The 17,327-nt window shown below is 38.5% G+C and overlaps 1 protein-coding gene and 1 non-coding gene across 2 annotated transcripts; one reads left to right on the plus strand and one right to left on the minus strand.

The window, feature by feature from the left end:
* Positions 1-2,219: 2,219 nt before the first annotated feature.
* On the plus strand, positions 2,220-7,979 carry LOC119981859. Its single transcript, XM_038825000.1, has 7 exons — positions 2,220-2,343; positions 3,945-4,044; positions 5,027-5,116; positions 5,433-7,011; positions 7,209-7,364; positions 7,479-7,750; positions 7,832-7,979. The coding sequence occupies exons 1-7, from the start codon at positions 2,220-2,222 to the stop codon at positions 7,977-7,979; spliced, it is 2,469 nt and encodes an 822-aa protein (XP_038680928.1).
* Positions 2,269-2,374, minus strand: LOC119983231. The gene has a single exon (XR_005464579.1). It is a non-coding gene; the product is annotated as a small nucleolar RNA R71 (small nucleolar RNA).
* Positions 7,980-17,327: the final 9,348 nt, after the last annotated feature.

Below are 17,327 nucleotides of genomic sequence, written 5' to 3' on the forward strand. Positions count from 1 at the left end.
ATCACGGTCCAAGGTAATAGTTTTAGGGACTCCATAGAGTCGCACCACCTCTCGAAAGAATAAAAGGGCCTCATGAGAGGCATCCAACATCTTCTTGCAAGAGATAAAGTAAGACATTTTAGAGAAGCGATCAACGACAACAAAAATAGAATCAACTCCCTAGGCAGTACCAAGCCATAGGCTCATTGGAATAAGGAGGGAAGTGTATAATCCAGTGTTTTTCTTCTGCCCTTTTGATAGTTGACATACACCATATTGATTGACAAATGATGTGATAATTATATACATATAATTATACATCCTTTACATGCAATCTTGTATCTTTTAGAGTCAAATTGGGATTTATGTTACCTAAGAATTGTATATTTACACATTGTAGGTGCGTAAGAGCATACGGGACGAAATGGAGTCAAATTGGATTGAAATTGAGGAAGTTAAAGAATCTTCCAGTGAAGAAATCCAACCGATCGGCCACTAGCTCCAATCAATCGGCCAAGCTAAACAAGAACTTACCAGAGAAGATTTTTGATAGATCAGAAGTTACCCAGATCGCGATTTTAGGGTTTTTAACTTTTCAAAAACACCCAAAACCCATATGGGTCTGACCCAAAACGACACCAATCATCATTATAAATGACTCTAGGGTTTAGGGGGTATAAATAGGTAATTTTTAGGGTTTTAGAGCTCTCTCACACATTCTCACACATTTTACTACCTTTGGAGAGCTTGGAGGCACCTTTGGAGCTTGGAGAAGAAGAAGGTCTACAAGGGGATTTTCTCTCTCCTTTTCTTTCCTAGTTTCTATGGTGATTTCCTATGTTTATTGATGTGTTTTGCTTCCATGAGTGGCTACATTTCTTTACTAGGGTCTTAATGTAACCAAATCTTGAAGATTCAATAAACACTTGGTTTCCTTATTTCTAGATTTCCCTCTCTTATTTATTGTCTATGGGTGTGCTTAATACTTTTGGATGTTTGGCCATCATTCAATTGATTCGTTGCTTAGATTGAGACTGGAAGGAGATATCTAGGATTTGCCTCTTGCCATCGACGACATAGGTTGCATGAACCATAGGAATAAAGGGGCATGACCTATGCAATCGCTACATGGTTAATCCACAAATCTTAATGAGTTTTTGTCTTTTGAATCTATTGTTAGGAATAACAGGGGTTAGGGATAGAGATACTTCCGTGTGACTAGACATAGAGCATTGGATAGGATAGGGAGACCGGTTGTCATTATTGATAGAGGAATTAAGGATTAAGGGACCGAGGGAGTTGAATTGGATAGGTGAGGTGAAATTAAGTACCCTAGTGCTTCCCATCTTTGATTAGATTTCTGATTACTTAATTGCTCTTTCGTTCCTTTCTTTAATTTAGTTTAAAAACAAAAACCAATCACAAATCATTTTCCCCAATTTTCATAGTTGTTGCTTGTTTTGACATTGATTTTGATTGCCAACATATCCTCGTGGGAACGATAATTTACTCATCTCTTTATTACTTGTGCGATTTGTGCGCTTGCAATTAAATCCATATCAAGTTTTTGGCGTCGTTTTCGGGATTGAGGCAATTGTTTTTTTTGTGTCAAATTTGGTTTTCAATTGTGTTAGTTAGTTTTTATTTTTCTACAGAATTCTTTCTCTTGTATGAGCTTCGGAAGTCGTTCTCTTAATCCATAATTAATTGCTATTGATTTGAAGATTGAAAGAACTCTTCTCAATGTTAGATGAGAACTTATTAATAATCAAATGGAAGGCGTTGGAGAAAATCAAGGAAGGGGGAATGTTGGTGAGCTAGGTGGTAGTTTAAATGTTAATAAAGGCAATGATAATGGTGGTGGTGCTAATGGAAGAAATGGTGGTGATGAGGTTGAAAACTCTCCTAGGCAATTTGATCCTCGCTCTCTTGAGGATTGTGTTAGGCCTACTTGGGATACATCTCCTTCAAGCATTCACTATCCTCATATCAATGCTACTAATATTCAGATCAAGTCGGCTATTATCAACATTATCTCTAACTCGGTGAATTTCTATGGTCTTCCTAATGAAGAGCCCAATGTCCATCTTCGCTCTTTCTTGCATATATGCACTACTTTTAGGATTAATGGGGATTCTAAGGATGCTATCTTGTTGAGGTTATTCCCATTCTCTTTGAGGGACAAGGCTAAGGGATGGTTGATGTCCTTGCCTCCCAATTCTATCACCACTTGGGATGAGATGGCGGAGCAATTCTTGGCAAAATTCTTTCATCTAGCCAAGGCGATGCAAATTAGGGCGGATATCATGTCTTTTGCTCTAAAGGATCTTGAATCGTTTTATAAGGCTTGGGAGCGCTTTAAAGGCATTATTCGAAGTTGCCCAAATCATGACCTTCCGGAATGGGTTGTGTACCAAGCTTTCTATAATGGGTCGAGTATGCATACTAGGGAGACTATTGATGCGGCTGTGGGAGGTTCTTTTATGACCAAAAATCAAGACGAGGCTATGGAATTACTTGAAAAAGTGGCCAAGACCACTAACTCTTGGTCCTCGGTAAGGGGGAATCCAAAGCAAGGGGGAAGTTGTAGAGATGATGAAGTTATGTCCACATTGGCTATTATGGCAAAGAAGATTGATGCATTGACACTAAATCAAGCTCAAGGAGTGCATGCTATGCAAAACACACCTTCCTATATGTCTTGTGATTATTGTTGTGGATGCCATCCTACGGAGGAGTGTCTTATTGCTTCTTCTTCTAACTCTAGTGAGCAAGTGAATGCCATTTGGGGGGCAACTTCAATAAACCCCGCAATGATCCTTATTCCAACTTCTACAATCTGTGATTTAGGAATCACCCTAACTTCTCTTGGAGCAATACTCAAAATGTGCAAAATCCTAAACATGTAGTGCAGCCACAAGAGAAGAAGAGAGGTATTGATGAGATGTTCTCAAAGCTAGCCGGAGGCCTAGATACACTTACAACTCATACCTCCCAATTTATGACAAGGATGGAGCAATACATGAGCAAAACTGATGCCACTCTACAAGCTCAAGCAAATTTGATGCAAAATTATGGAGCTTCCATCTAGAATCTTGAGGTACAAATGGGGCAAATAGCTAACACTTTGTCATATAGAGACAGAGGTACATTGCCAAGCCAATCGGAGGTGAATCCAAAAGGGAAGGAGAAGGAGCAATGCATGGCAATCACTCTCTGAAATGGTAAGGTGGTTAAAAATGCTTCTGATCTAGATGCTGAAAAGACAAAAAATTTATAGGAGGGGAAGAAGTGGAGAAAAGAAGCTGAAAACTATCCAGGGGACATTTCCGATTGATCGGACCTCCTTGGTGAAAATTTACCCGAGGCAAATTCCGATCGATCGGACCCCATCCCGATCGATCGGCCAGATGTAGAAAAGGGTGAAAAGTTAAAAAATGAGAAAGATGTGCAGACTCAGTATGCTGTGGAGTTGGATTGGCCTGATAGTTCACTTCCTGCACCTCTAGTCAAGGCTTATGTGCCTCAAATTCCATTTTCTCAAAGGTTAAAGAGCAACAAGAAAAAGGATTATCAATTCTCTAAGTTCTTGGAGGTATTCAAAAAGCTTCAAGTGAACATCCCCTTTGCCGAAGCCTTAGAGCAAATTCCTTGCTATGCCAAATTCATGAAGGAGATCTTATCCAAAAAGAGGAGATTGAAGGAGCATGAAAAGATACAACTAACCGAAGAGTGTAGTGCCAATATGCAAAGGAAGCTTCCAATTAAACAAGAAGATCCGGGAAGTTTCACAATCCCGTGCACTATAGGTAACACCTTAACTGAGAGATCCTTGTGTGATCTTGGATCTAGTATCAATTTGATGTCATTGTTGGCTGTGAAGCAAATTGGGATGAAGGAGATTAGTCCAACCACGGTGTCTTTACAAATGGCGGATAGATCTATTAAGTACCCTCTTGGCATAGTGGAGGATCTTTTAGTGAAGGTGGGAGAGCTCATGTTCCCAGTGGATTTTCTTATCTTGGATATGGAGGCCAACCCCACTACTCTCATAATATTGGGAAGGTCATTCTTGAGCACCGGAAGAGCTTTGATTGATGTTAAAAAAGGGAAGCTTACTTTGAGAGGTGCGGGAGGCAACCCAGGTTTTATTGTTCTATCTCTATCTTTTTAATTATATTTTCACCTATTCCATGCCTTGAGGACATTGCATATTTTAAGTGTGGGGGTGGGAATTTAGGTTTTTCTAGTTTTTGCCTGAAAAAATTTTGACTTCAAATGCCTTATGCCATGTCATTCTTGAGTGATGAATTTTGTGATCTTTGAAGCATTGATGGATCTTGCTATGGACATTCTTTCCAATTGAGTTTTCCTATCTTGAAAATTGTTTCGTCCATTGTGCTTTTGTGAATATGGAACACTTGATTGTGGAGTATGAAATATGACTTGACTTTGGCATTTGTGGTTGTTTGAGATCAATTTGATTCTAAGTAACCACTACAAGAAACTGTTAATTTTGTCACGAAAATTAGTGACGGATTTCATTCCGTCACTGATATTTTTTATTAGTGACGGAATTAGTGACGATATTATTAACGATCAATTTGGGACGGATTTAGTGACGAACTTGTCCATCACTAACAGATTTAATCACTAATTCCGTCAAAAATTTTGGCGCAAAAACCCGCCAAATTTAGTGACGGATTAGTGACGAATTAGTGACGACAATATAATTCCGTCACTAATATTACAGACAACAAAATTTTTGTCACCGAATCCGTCACGAATATGTCCGAGAAGACAGCCTGTCATAGGGGTAGCTTTTTTGCGATGGAAAATCATTTTCGTCACGAAATTATAGTGACAGACAATAATTTCATTCACGAATTCCATCACTAAATTTTCTGACAAAAACTTCTGCATCAAGTGTCAAATCATCAACTTTTTGTCAGCTACGTACGGAAATGCATTTCCGTCACGAATTCCGTCACTAAATTTTCTGACAAAAACTTCTACATCAAGTGTCTAATCATCAACTTTTTATCAGCTACGGAAATGCATTTCCGTCACAAATTCCGTCACTAGGTGCTGATTGTTGTGACGAAAATAAAGTTCCGTCACTAATTCCGTCACTAAAGTTTTTGACAAAAATGACTGCCACAGAACGGGTATAATTATCAGCCTTTTCTTAGCGATGGAAATTAATTTCCGTCACAAATTCCGTCACTAATTTAATTTCCGTCACAAAATCCGTTACTAAAGAAATAAATTAAAAATAAAAATTTTCTACTCTGCAACTTTTCTTTTGACCCAATTCACTTTTTTTACTTCTCCCCCGTTTATTCTCTCATTTCTCTACTCTATCTTTCTTGCTACCTCTTTCAACCTCTACTCTATCTTTCTTGCTACTTCTTTGAACTTGTTCCATCACATTTGGTTTTCTTTCTATTCAGTATGGAGATGCCTGAGTCTCGTAAGTGGATGTACAACAGAATCGGCCCCAATCGAGTTGGAATTACTGAAGAGTTCTTGAAGGGGGTTGAGGATTTCATTGAATTTGCTTGTCAAAGTAGTTCAGATTTTCAAAATACAGGAAAAATAAGGTGTCCATGTGTTAGGTGCAAATGCACAAGATATCATGGTTTGGATGATATAAGGATGCACTTATACCAAAAAAGTTTTCAGCCTAGATATCACTACTGGACCAGTCATGGTGAAGAAATGCCGAATATTCCCCGTGACCCAGCTATTGATGTGCAAGCAGATGCTGCAAATTATTATTGGCAAAGCAGTGATCGGTCTAATTTCAATCCATACGAGCAGATGATAATGGACGTTGCTGGACTGTCGATTAGGGAGGATCTCTTACAAGAAGAAAATTACAACCAGCAGTTCTTGCCGGAACCACCTAATCCCGATGTACAAAGTTTCTTTGACATGTTGTCGGCTGCTCAAGCTCCGTTATGGAATAGATGTGAGTCGCACTCGGAGTTGTCAGTCACAATGAAGCTTTTAAGCATTAAAGCTGACTACAATATACCGCAGGGTTGTTTTGATGACGTCGTTCACCTTATGAAAGAGAAGATGCTTGCAGACAATAGTATGCTTGAAAATTTCTATCAAGCCAAGAAGTCAGTATCTAAACTTGGACTTGGGTATCAACGAATCGATTGTTGTATAGGCGGTTGTATGATATACTATAAAAACGACGCGAATTTGATGCAGTGCAAATTTTGCGGGGCAAACCGTTATAAACCTCGGAGAACTGGAAGTGAAAATTTGAAGGATATTCCGGTTAAATGTATGTGGTACCTGCCACTAATTCCCAGGCTTCAAAGGTTATTTAGTTCGACAGTTACAGCAAAGGAGATGAGGTGGCATTATGAGCATCAAAGCGAGTCCGACCTCTTGTGTCATCCATCTGATGGAGAAGTATGGAAATATTTTGACAGAACATTTGAAGATTTCGCTTCAGACCCACGTAATGTAAGATTAGGCTTGTGTGCAGATGGTTTCACTCCTTTTGGACAATCTGGTAAGAATTACTCATGTTGGCCTGTCATTTTGACTCCTTATAATTTACCGCCTATGATGTGCATGAAAAGAGAGTTTATGTTTCTAACAATAATCATTCCGGGTCCTCATAATCCAAAGAGTAGAATCGATGTTTATCTTCAACCCCTGATAGACGAGCTAAATCAATTGTGGTGCAAAGGTGTCATAACATACGATGTGTTTATGAAAGAAAATTTTATTATGAGAGCTGCGTTGATGTGGACTATCAACGACTTTCCTGCCTATGGTACGCTGTCTAGATGGATGACACAGGGGAAGTTAGCATGTCCCTATTGCATGGAGTGTTCGAAGGCGTTTACCTTGAAAAACGGTAGGAAAAATTCATGGTTTGATTGTCACAGACAGTTTTTGCCTACAACACATGCGTTTCGACGGAACAAGGATGAATTTTGCAAGAATCGATTGGAGAAATCACAACCTCCTCCACGTTTGTCTGGAGAAGAAGTGTTGGCACGAGTTTGGAACTTTCCAAAGATTACTGAGACAGGTCCATTATCATTCCCGGGATATGGTCAAAAACATAATTGGGCAAAAAGGAGCATCTTTTGGGATCTGCCATATTGGCGCAACAATATCATAGACATAACCTGGATGTCATGCATATTGAGAAGAACGTGTTTGATAATATTTTCAATACGTGTATGGATGTTAAGGGAAAAACAAAGGACAATGTGAAGTCTCGGTTGGATCTTTCACATTATTGTGAGCGTAGAGCTTTAGAGTTGGTGGAGTATGATAATGGCAAATCCTTTAAACCGAAAGCACAATTTTGCCTCACTATGGAGCAAAAAAGAGCTGTTTGTTCTTGGGTTTGCAATTTGAAATTGCCAGACGGTTACGCATCAAACCTAGGCAGGTGTGTAGATATGAGGGAAGGAAAGCTATTTGGGATGAAAAGTCACGACTGTCATGTTTTCATGCAGCGGCTACTTCCGATTGCATTGCGGGCATTGCCCGAGCCCATTTGGGCTACAATTACTGAGCTCAGTCATTTTTTTAAAGATATATGTTCGACTACTTTGAGGGAGAATCAATTGAGCATCATAGAGGACAATATTCCTGTGGTCCTTTGCAAATTGGAGCGTATATTTCCTCCATCATTCTTTGACTCGATGGAACATCTCCTGGTACATCTACCATTCGAAACAAGGATGGGTGGGCCAGTACAATATAGATGGATGTATCCCTTTGAAAGGTATTCTTTATTTATATATATAATACTGTTATCATATAAATTTGCTTATTTAATAACACGTGCAATTAAATTATGCAATAGGTTCCTTCATTCCTTGAAGAAGAAGGTTAAAAATAAAGCTCGTGTGGAAGGATCTATTTGTGAAGCATATATAGTCGAAGAGACATCGTCATTTGCTTCATATTATTTTGAACCACATGTGAGCTCTCGACGAACCAGAGTTCCTTGAAATTATGATTGGGGTACATTCGACATGGAAATCCCAAGAATGTCAATATTCAATCAACCTGGTCGTCTTGCTGGTGTTGCCGATAAGCACTACCTCACTGACAGAGAATACAATGCTGCCACATTGTATGTGTTTTTGAATTGCGACATTGTACAACCGTTTATAAAGTAAGTGTAAACAAATTTTGACACATTTTGTTATATGTACATACTTTAATTAAAGAAGGCTAACGGATGACATTTGTATATTTGTTGCAGCATGTACACAGATTATGTTAGAGCATCAGCACCTACATTGAATGATGATGCTGTCGATTATCAGATTGAGATAGGTTTCGCATCATGGTTCAGACAATATGTAAGTATACACTTTTTATACTAACATCACACATTTTTATTTAAATAGCTAATATATGCGTTAATAAAAACTTATTATCTTTCATGTTGAAGGTTCATGATCCAGTCAACATGATAACCGATGAAATAGTTCGAAATGTAGCATTTGGACCGTTGAGAAAGGTTGAGCTATGGCACACATATTATGTCAATGGATATAAATTCGACACCGATGCGTGGAATGAAGGCAAGTCAACAAGCAACAGTGGTGTATGCATACGGGGGACCGATTACGGACAATCAGAAAGTGACTACTATGGAGTACTAAAAGAAATTGTACAATTCGAATTCCCAGGACTACCGATAAAGAAGATTGTTGTTTTCAATTGTGAGTGGTTCGACCCAACTCCTAATCGAGGTACAAGAATCAATAAACATTATGGTCTTGTTGAGGTTAAACGTAGGGGAAGGTACATAAAATATGATCCATTTATAATTGCACAACAAGCAGAGCAAGTCTATTTTGCTCCTTATCCAGAAGGGATAGTGATCGACAAGATTGGTTGGCTGTGATTAAGACAAAAGCGAGGAACACAATTACTGCACAATCAACAAAGGTATGTGATGCCTTCCAAGAGAATGAAGTTGATGTTGAGCCAGTTAGAGTAGATATTGATCACCAACTCGATTCTCTAGTTGACAATGATTTTGAACCCGAGGAAGTAGTTGTACAAAACTCCACAAGACAACCAATGGTCGAAGAAGATACTGAGGATGACGATGAAGAAGAATTTGAATCTTATGATTCGGATACTGAGGGAGATCTCGAAGACTACGATTAATGTAACGAAGATGATTATTAATGTAACAAATATGGTTATTAATATTTATGCAAAAATCTTATTAATTACTATATTTGTTTATTTTTGTAATTAATAGTATAATAATATTAATAGTAAAAATAAGTAGAAACTAATTATTTTACTAATTACTATGGAAAATAATTAATAGGCAAAGGACAAAAATTTATACATTAAATATTTATCTAATTAATAGAAAAATGGTATGAAAACAAAAGGAAAATTACAAAATCTAATTAGGCCAAAAAATAGCGCCATACTCAGAGGTGGCATATTTGCTAAATATTTCAAATAGTGACGGCATTGCATAATTCCGTCACTACTTATACTAATTGTAACTTTAACTTCATTTGTACACATTACTTTTACAAGAGAACGAAGTGTGTATTTCTCTATGTGTGCCGTCGACCCACCACTACTCCACCCCGCTACCACATCCGCCGTCACCATTGCTCCAAGCCGCCGACGACTGCCACCCGTACCACTGCTCCACGCCATCACCACTGCTCCACGCCGCTCACGCGTACCAGGATGAACAAGGACGCATGCTTCAAGCTTCCCTCCCTCACGTGGTCAGTATTTTCAATTGTGCTTCATCATTTTGGATTTGTTCTGCTTGTGGGGGAGTTGTTCTACTTATTGTGGAGTTGCAAGAGCTTTGTTCCCTATGAATTTTGGATTTTCGTGGGTCTGTCTGAGTGAATACGCCAATTTTCTACTTATATGATTTTTAGTTGCTTATTTAATGATATTATGAAATTATTTTTCCTCCTGTAAATTTTTTAGTCTCTTGGGATTTTGAGCGAATCCCATGCATGTCATGTTTACATGTTAACTTCTTTTATTTTTTGTTACGAAAATTTAACTTCATCTTTACTGCATGAGTGTTTTCATTTGTCAGATTTGGAGTTTGACATATATCATTTGCAAGCTTTATAAATGAAATATAGTTCATAAATTTAAAATGCCTTAATTGCATGGATTTTGAGTGCTTTTGTTATCTGGGCAGTGCTTATTTGTAGTGGAAGGCTTAAGGCCACCCATGAATTTTTTAATAGTAGAATGGTTATGGGGGAGCTAATTAGTGAGCCCACTAATAGAATCTTTTTCTTATTAATTTTATTTCCTTATTTTCTTTGTTATGTAATCAGTGCACAGTTTGCTATATACTTTGTGTTGTTTATTTGTTTTGTTTGCATGTTTACTTCTTTTATTTTTTTATCCATAAAGTCAGTTTATTTTTTGTCATGGACATTTTGACTTCTTCTTTACTGCATGAGTGTTTTCAGTTGTCAGATTTGGAGTTTGGCATATATCATTTGCAAGCTTCATAAATGAAATATATTGCTATTGACCATTCATAAACATGCATTTTACAGAATCAATTTAGGTGGGACCCCATCGATGATGATGCAATAAAAAAATTATGGAATAAGAAGAATGGAGAAATATTGCGAAAAATTATGCAAAGGGTTCGAAAAAATGAGGATGATGGTGAATGGATTCAAGAGGAAGCCAAAGCTGCACTTGAAAAGCTTTGGGCGGAACCGGATTGTGTGAAGAAAAGGGAGAAGGCAAAGATGAACCGAGCATCTGAGACTGGCGGGTGCACTAATACTGGTGGCTCTATTCCACACTGAGAACAAAAGAAAAGATTGGCAAATTTTTATATTTTTAAATCAAGTTTACCTCTTGAATTGTTTATTTTCTTGAAACTTGTCTTGTATACAACAAATGTAGGAAAAAGAATTGGGTCGACCTCCAACTAAGGCAGAGCTCTTTCGTCATTGCCATATCAAAAAGGCTACCCAAGAATTCGTTGAACGCCGAGCAACCACTACATATGTAAGTAATTTAAAGTTTATTAAATTTGAAATTTTCTATGATATTTAAATCGGCATTCATGATAGTTGATATATAACTTTTATAATATTGACATAGGATGATTACACCAAGCTGAAGGAAGCCCGTTCCAGTCAAGCATCGACCTCGGGAGAGTCACCTCTTGAGCCGCAGGATGATGATTCCATATTCATGGAGGTGACCAAGTGGGTCAATAAGGAAGGTCGTTTCTACGGTCTTGGATCAGAGGCATATCATATGCGCTTTTCATCCTCCTACAGCAGACCATCTGGATCACGTCCTGATTATTTGCAGCAGGAGATTGAGGAGCGCGTGGCTCGAATGAGCTCCGAGTTACATGATCAGTTCTCATCACAGAGCACTACGATTAGTACATTGCAGGAGGAGTTGCAGTTCTATAAGCAGTCCTTGGAGACACAAAGCGAAAAGATGAAACGACAAGATCAGAGGCTGGAGAAACAGAATCGGATGATTCAGAAACAAAATCAAATGATGCAATGACTCTTTGCTCGGCTTGGGATGCAACCAGCTAGTGATGACATTGATGATGATAACGAGGATGGTGGACACACTTCCGATGGGGAGTAGATTTTGGGGTTGTATTCTTTTGTGAAAATTTTGTCAAACATCTTGTCAAAACTTTTATATAATTACTTTTTATTATATTTTAAATACAATTATATCAATTAAAAAGTAATATTGCATTAAAATAAATAATACAGAAATTAAAATTGATAATTAAATAAAATTTTATGAAAATATAATTAGTGACGGAAATTTAATAGTTTTCCGTCGCAAATAAAAATTATGATTTTTTTGAAAAAATATTTTATATTTTTTAGTGACGGAAAATTCCGTGACAGTTTCAAAAAATTTTATTTTATTAGTGACGGAATTTTCCGTCACTAATTTGAAAGATGTATTTTTTATCATTTAATTAACACATGATCCGCCGTCACAAATTCCGTCACTAACATTTTCCGTCACAAAATGCTGTCACTAATATTTTGCGACGAGGGTTTTTGTCATGGAATTTTTTCCTTCACGAATCCCGTCACAAAAACATTTTGTGACGGAATTTTCTTATTTTGTGACGGATAATTCCATCACAAAATCACATGTTTGTTGTAGTGAACACTAGTTGAGCAATGAAAAAGACAAAAAATATATAGAAAAAAAAAGAATATAAAAAAAATTTGTGTTTATAAATAAATGGTTTCTTTCATAAGTTTTCTGCTGAGTAACCGGGTCTCTTGCCTAGCAAGCAATTAGTTTCGCTTAAAAAGGTAGGAAATGAATGTTAGAGTACCTTGGTAATTAGTTTAACCTCGTAGCCTTTTTGACTCGGATAATTAGATCCATTGGGGTATCTTAACACCTAGTGCCCTAAGCCAACTGGATTGGGAGTCATTGGTCGAAAGCTCTTTACATGGGTCATTTAGAATGCTTAAGGAGGTTGAACATTGCACAAGTCACCTTTGAGAAGAAAAAGAAAGAAAAAAAATGTGAATAAGAATGAAGTTTGAATAAATGCTCATTGTATTTGCTCTTTGATTCTTATTGTTCTTGAAAGACTACATGACCTTTGTTTATGTCACTTTGAAGCCAAATATCAAGTGAAATCCATTATGTGCATTAATTCTTGAAATTTTAAGCAAAGTGGATGAGATAAGATTCTTGAAGGAATGCTTTTATTGGTTTGAATGCCCTAATGCTTGGTTTGTTAGTGTGGATAAGGTTGCAATTGTGAGTCCATTTTATACTCTTGTTGATGAAATGAATTTTGGCATTGAAGTTGTTTAATTTTTGTGGGTATCATTCTGGTAAACCCTCAGGAGACATAACTCCTCCTACTAGGGGCACCTAGGGGTTTGAAGACTTGTGGCACATGCTAAGTGCCATCGTGAGAGATCCTGTCCTTTGATCCTTAGTTTGCTCGAGGACAACCAAAGGTTAAGTGTGCAATCTTGTATCGTTTAGAGTCAAATTGGGATTTATGTTACCTAAGAATTGTATATTTGCACATTGCAGATGCGTAGGAGCATAGGGACAAAATGGAGTCAAATCGGATCAAAATTGAGGAAGTTGCAGAATCTGCCAGTGATGAAATTTGACCAATCGACCACTAGCTCCGATCGATTGGCCAAGCTAAACAAGAACTTACCAGAGAAGATTTCCAATCGATCGGAAGTTACCCAGATTGCGATTTCAGGGTTTTTAACATTTTAAAAACATCCAAAACTCATACGGGTCCGACCCAACATGACACCAATCATCATTATAAACGAATCTGGGTTTAAGGGTTATAAATAGGTAGTTTTTAGGGTTTTAGAGCTCTCTCACACACTTTCACACATTCTCACACATTCTACCACATTTGGAGAGGTTGGAGGCACCTTTGGAGTTTGGAGAAGAAGAGGGTCTACAAGGGGGTTTTCTCCCTCCTTTTTCATCATAGTTTCTATGGTTGATTTATGTGTTTTTTGATGTATTTTGCTTCTATGAGTGGCTAGATTTATTTACTAGGGTCTTGATGTAACCAAATCTTGAAGATTCAATAAACTTGGTTTCCTTATTTATTGATTTCTCTCTCTTATTTATTGTCTCTGCTTTTGGATGTTTGGCCATCATTCAATTGATTCGCTGCTTAGATTGAGACCGAAAGGAGATATCTAGGATTTGCCTCTTGCCATAGACAACATAGGTTGCATGAACCATAGTAATATAGGGGCATGACCTATGCAATCACTACACGATTAATCCACAAATCTTAATGGGTTTTTGTCTCTTGAATCCGACTGTTAGGAATAACAGGGGTTAGGGATAGAGATACTTCTGGTGTGACTAGACATAGAGCATTGGATAGGATAGGGAGGCCGGTTGTCATTATTGAGAGAGGAATTCTAGAGTTTTATCCCATCCAACGTGACCTCCCAAGCCACCGCTGTGAAGTTCCACAATCAAAAAAGTGCGCAAAGAACCTCTAGGAATACACAACCTATTGTTTTTGAACAAATAACAATCATTTAGAAAAACAGCCACCATGGGAATTCGTACCTGTACTGGTAAGTTGCTCCAATAGAGGGTTGAAATATGGTGGACATAATCAGCAAAAGGTGGGTTCTCCCACTAAGGGCATTCGCAACCTTATTATGAACTCCAGACTTGTGGTGCAACACAAATGTATACTCTTGTAGGAAACTAATCCATTTGGTGTGTCTGCAATTCACCTTACTTTGGGAATTAATGAATTTCAAGGCCTCATGTCAGAGTGCAAAATAAACTCACGTTGAATCAAGTAGCGCTGCCAGAACTTAAGTGTTTGAACAATAGCATAGAATTCCACGTCATAGGTGGAATAGTTCTAACGAGCCTGGTTGAGTTTTTCACTAAAAAAAGAAATTGGGTGACCGACTTGGCTTAGCACCCCCCCAATACCAACCTTTGAGGTGTCACAATCAACTTCAAAGACTTTTTTAAAATCAGGCAAAGCCATAATGTGTGCTAGTCATTCTCACTTTAGGAGCTTGGAAACTACATTAAGCCTCTGTAGTCCAAGAGTATTTTCCACCCTTAAGGCACTCTGTAATTGGTACAATGATTGTGCTGAACCCTTGGATAAATCACAGTAAAAAGTGGCAAGACCATTAAAGCTTATGATCTCTGTTAGCGTCTTTGGGGTTGGCCATGATAAAATAGCTTGTATTTTGGCTGGATCAGCTTCCACACCCTTGGTTGATATGCAAAGCCTAAAAACTCCAACTTTGGTGACGTAAGGACACACTTTTTGGCATTGGCGTACAACTGGTGGTGCCTTAGCAAAATTAGAACTACCTACCCATGGCTAATATGGGAGGCAAGATCCCTGTTGTAAATTAATATATCATCGAAGTAGACAACGAAAAACTTCCCTATGCGAGGTTTGAGTATCTGGTTCATGAAATGCATAAAGGTACTTCGCGCATTCGATAAACCGAATGGCATAACTAACCACTCATCAATGCCTTCTTTGGTTTTGAAGGAAGTCCTCCATTCATCACCCTATTGGATTTGGATTTGGTGGTAGTCACTTTTCAAATCAATCTTTGAGAAAATCATGGAACCTGCTTACATGTTAAGCATATCACCAAACAGGGGATTGGAAATCTGTATTTGATTGTGATTTTGTTAATAGCCCGACTATCAATGCACATTCTCCATATTCCATCTTTTTTTGGAGTCAGCAGGGTGGGAACAACACATGGTCACAAGCTTTCCCAAATAAAGCCCTATTGGAGAAGATGGAGCATCTGCCGCTAAAGCTCAGCATACTCTACCGTACTTATGTGGTAATGGGGTCTGTTCGAAAGTGAAGAGTCTAGTAGTAAATTGGTACAGTGTTGGATGTCTCACTTGGGAGGCAACCTATCCGGCAAATCAGGTGGCAAAATGTCGATGAATTCCTCCATTAAACTTTTTGCTTGCATTGGCACTAGGGGAGTAGTATTGGCTTTCTTCCCAATCAACACGAAAACTACCCCTAACTCAGTACTCTCCTCAACAAAATCTTTCAAACCCAATAGTGAAGTAGATTGATGCTCCCCCCGTCATCCAAATCCTCATCCTTCATGGGCTTCAAAACAAACTTTTTGCCCCCAAGGTAGAAGGAGTATGTATTAGTATCACCGAGGTGGGTAGTCTTCTGATCATATTGCCATAGACACCTTAATAAAATATGACACGCATGCATTGGGACCACATCACACCAAACCTACTCTTTGAAGGATGTGCCAATGGAAAAGTTGATGAGGCACTTAGATGACACAACAACTTCAGTCCCTTTGTTGAACCATAAGATACGATAAGGTTGTGGATGTTTCATAGTCTCGAGCTTCAATTTATCTACCATCTCCCGTGATACCAGATTCTCACTATTGCACCCTATCAATAATCAAGTTGCAAAGTTTACCTCCTATAGTACATTAGGTTCAAAAAATATTCTTGTGCAGCCAGCTACTCTCACCATGTTGTGATAGAGGTAGTAGAGATTGGAGAACGACCAAAGCCTCTCTTGTTGCATCCCCATCGATTCCTATCTCATCCAAATGATTAGCTGCGTTAGGCTCTACTAATTGGTCACCATCTAACCCATTCTCAAAAGTTTCATCGACACTAGGCTTAAAGTCCTCTACAAGGTTCACTCTAGCAGATGGCTTCCATTTTGGACACTTGTTCGATTGATGCCCCAACTTAGAACACCTATAACACCTGATCCCCTGAGTCCCTGTGCCACTACGGAGCTGTACAGGGTTACCAAAAATCCCAGTGTTTGAGGAAGTAGGTGCAGTTGTACTAGTTGGTTTGCTTGATGAGTTTGGGACATTGAACTTCTCTCCAGCACTACGTTGTAACTGGTTCTCCACTTTTAAAGCCAGTTGATATGCATCTTTAAGCTTTTAAGGATCTTGTAAAGTAACAAGGTCCTGAATAGGCAACCATAGTCCATTGACATACCGACCAACTCGTTGTACCTCATTTTCAAAAATCTCACTCTAGAGCGTTAGTTTGTTGAATTCCCGTGTATATTCTTTCACACTTCTTCCTAGTTGCCTCCAATTACGCACCTTTTGATAGAGAACTTGCTCATAATCAGAGGGCAAAAACGGGGATTTCAACTTCTCTTTTATTGTCTCCCAAGAATTGACCTTCCGCTTATTTTTTCGCTCTCTGTTGTGCTGGTAATCTTTCCACCAGTCCAAGGCCATCCCCCACATCTTGACAGCAACAAGTTTCAATTTTCACTCCTATGAAGTCTCCTTCCGCTCGAAGAAATTCTCAATGCTCTCCAACTAGTTCAGAAAATTTGTCAGTTTCTAGTTCACCATCAAATTTAGAAATATGTAGTTGGATCCCATGGTATTGATTGGACTATAGGGCGTAGACAAGGCGATCCTTCCACCTTAGAGGAGGATTTCTCCTCCCATCAGGGCCTTCGTCGTCATTCAAATCGATGCCAGAAACATCACTACCCGCATCATCATCTGCTAGATCCAGATTGTCAAGAGGGAGATCCCCTCTGTCCAGATCAGTGCTACCATCATCACCCCTGTCATTGTCATGAATAAGAAGCCGAATGACTTGCGTAATCTGGTGTTGAAGTCCCTAAATCACATCTTCAAAAGCACCCATAGTGACATACTGGTAGCCTCTTCCCCGACCCCAACCCCGACCCCATCTCACACCCCGAGCAACCATCACAACTCAAGATCTCTCTTCTGATACCAATTGATGCAAAACAACCCCAAACTTCT

The sequence above is a fragment of the Tripterygium wilfordii genome, chromosome 17 (genome assembly GCF_013401445.1).
Source record: "Tripterygium wilfordii isolate XIE 37 chromosome 17, ASM1340144v1, whole genome shotgun sequence".
Lineage (NCBI taxonomy): Eukaryota > Viridiplantae > Streptophyta > Magnoliopsida > Celastrales > Celastraceae > Tripterygium > Tripterygium wilfordii.

Bases quoted from the DNA above. Each gene is read 5' to 3' on its own strand.
- LOC119981859 (XM_038825000.1), top strand. From the start codon at position 2,220: ATGGCGGAGCAATTCTTGGCAAAATTCTTTCATCTAGCCAAGGCGATG. The intron at 4,045-5,026 runs GTCATTCTTGAG...ACTTTTTATCAG, and splicing joins ACTCTCATAATATTGGGAAG to CTACGGAAATGCATTTCCGT. The intron at 7,365-7,478 runs GTTTGCAATTTG...GTTTTCATGCAG, and splicing joins AAAGAGCTGTTTGTTCTTGG to CGGCTACTTCCGATTGCATT.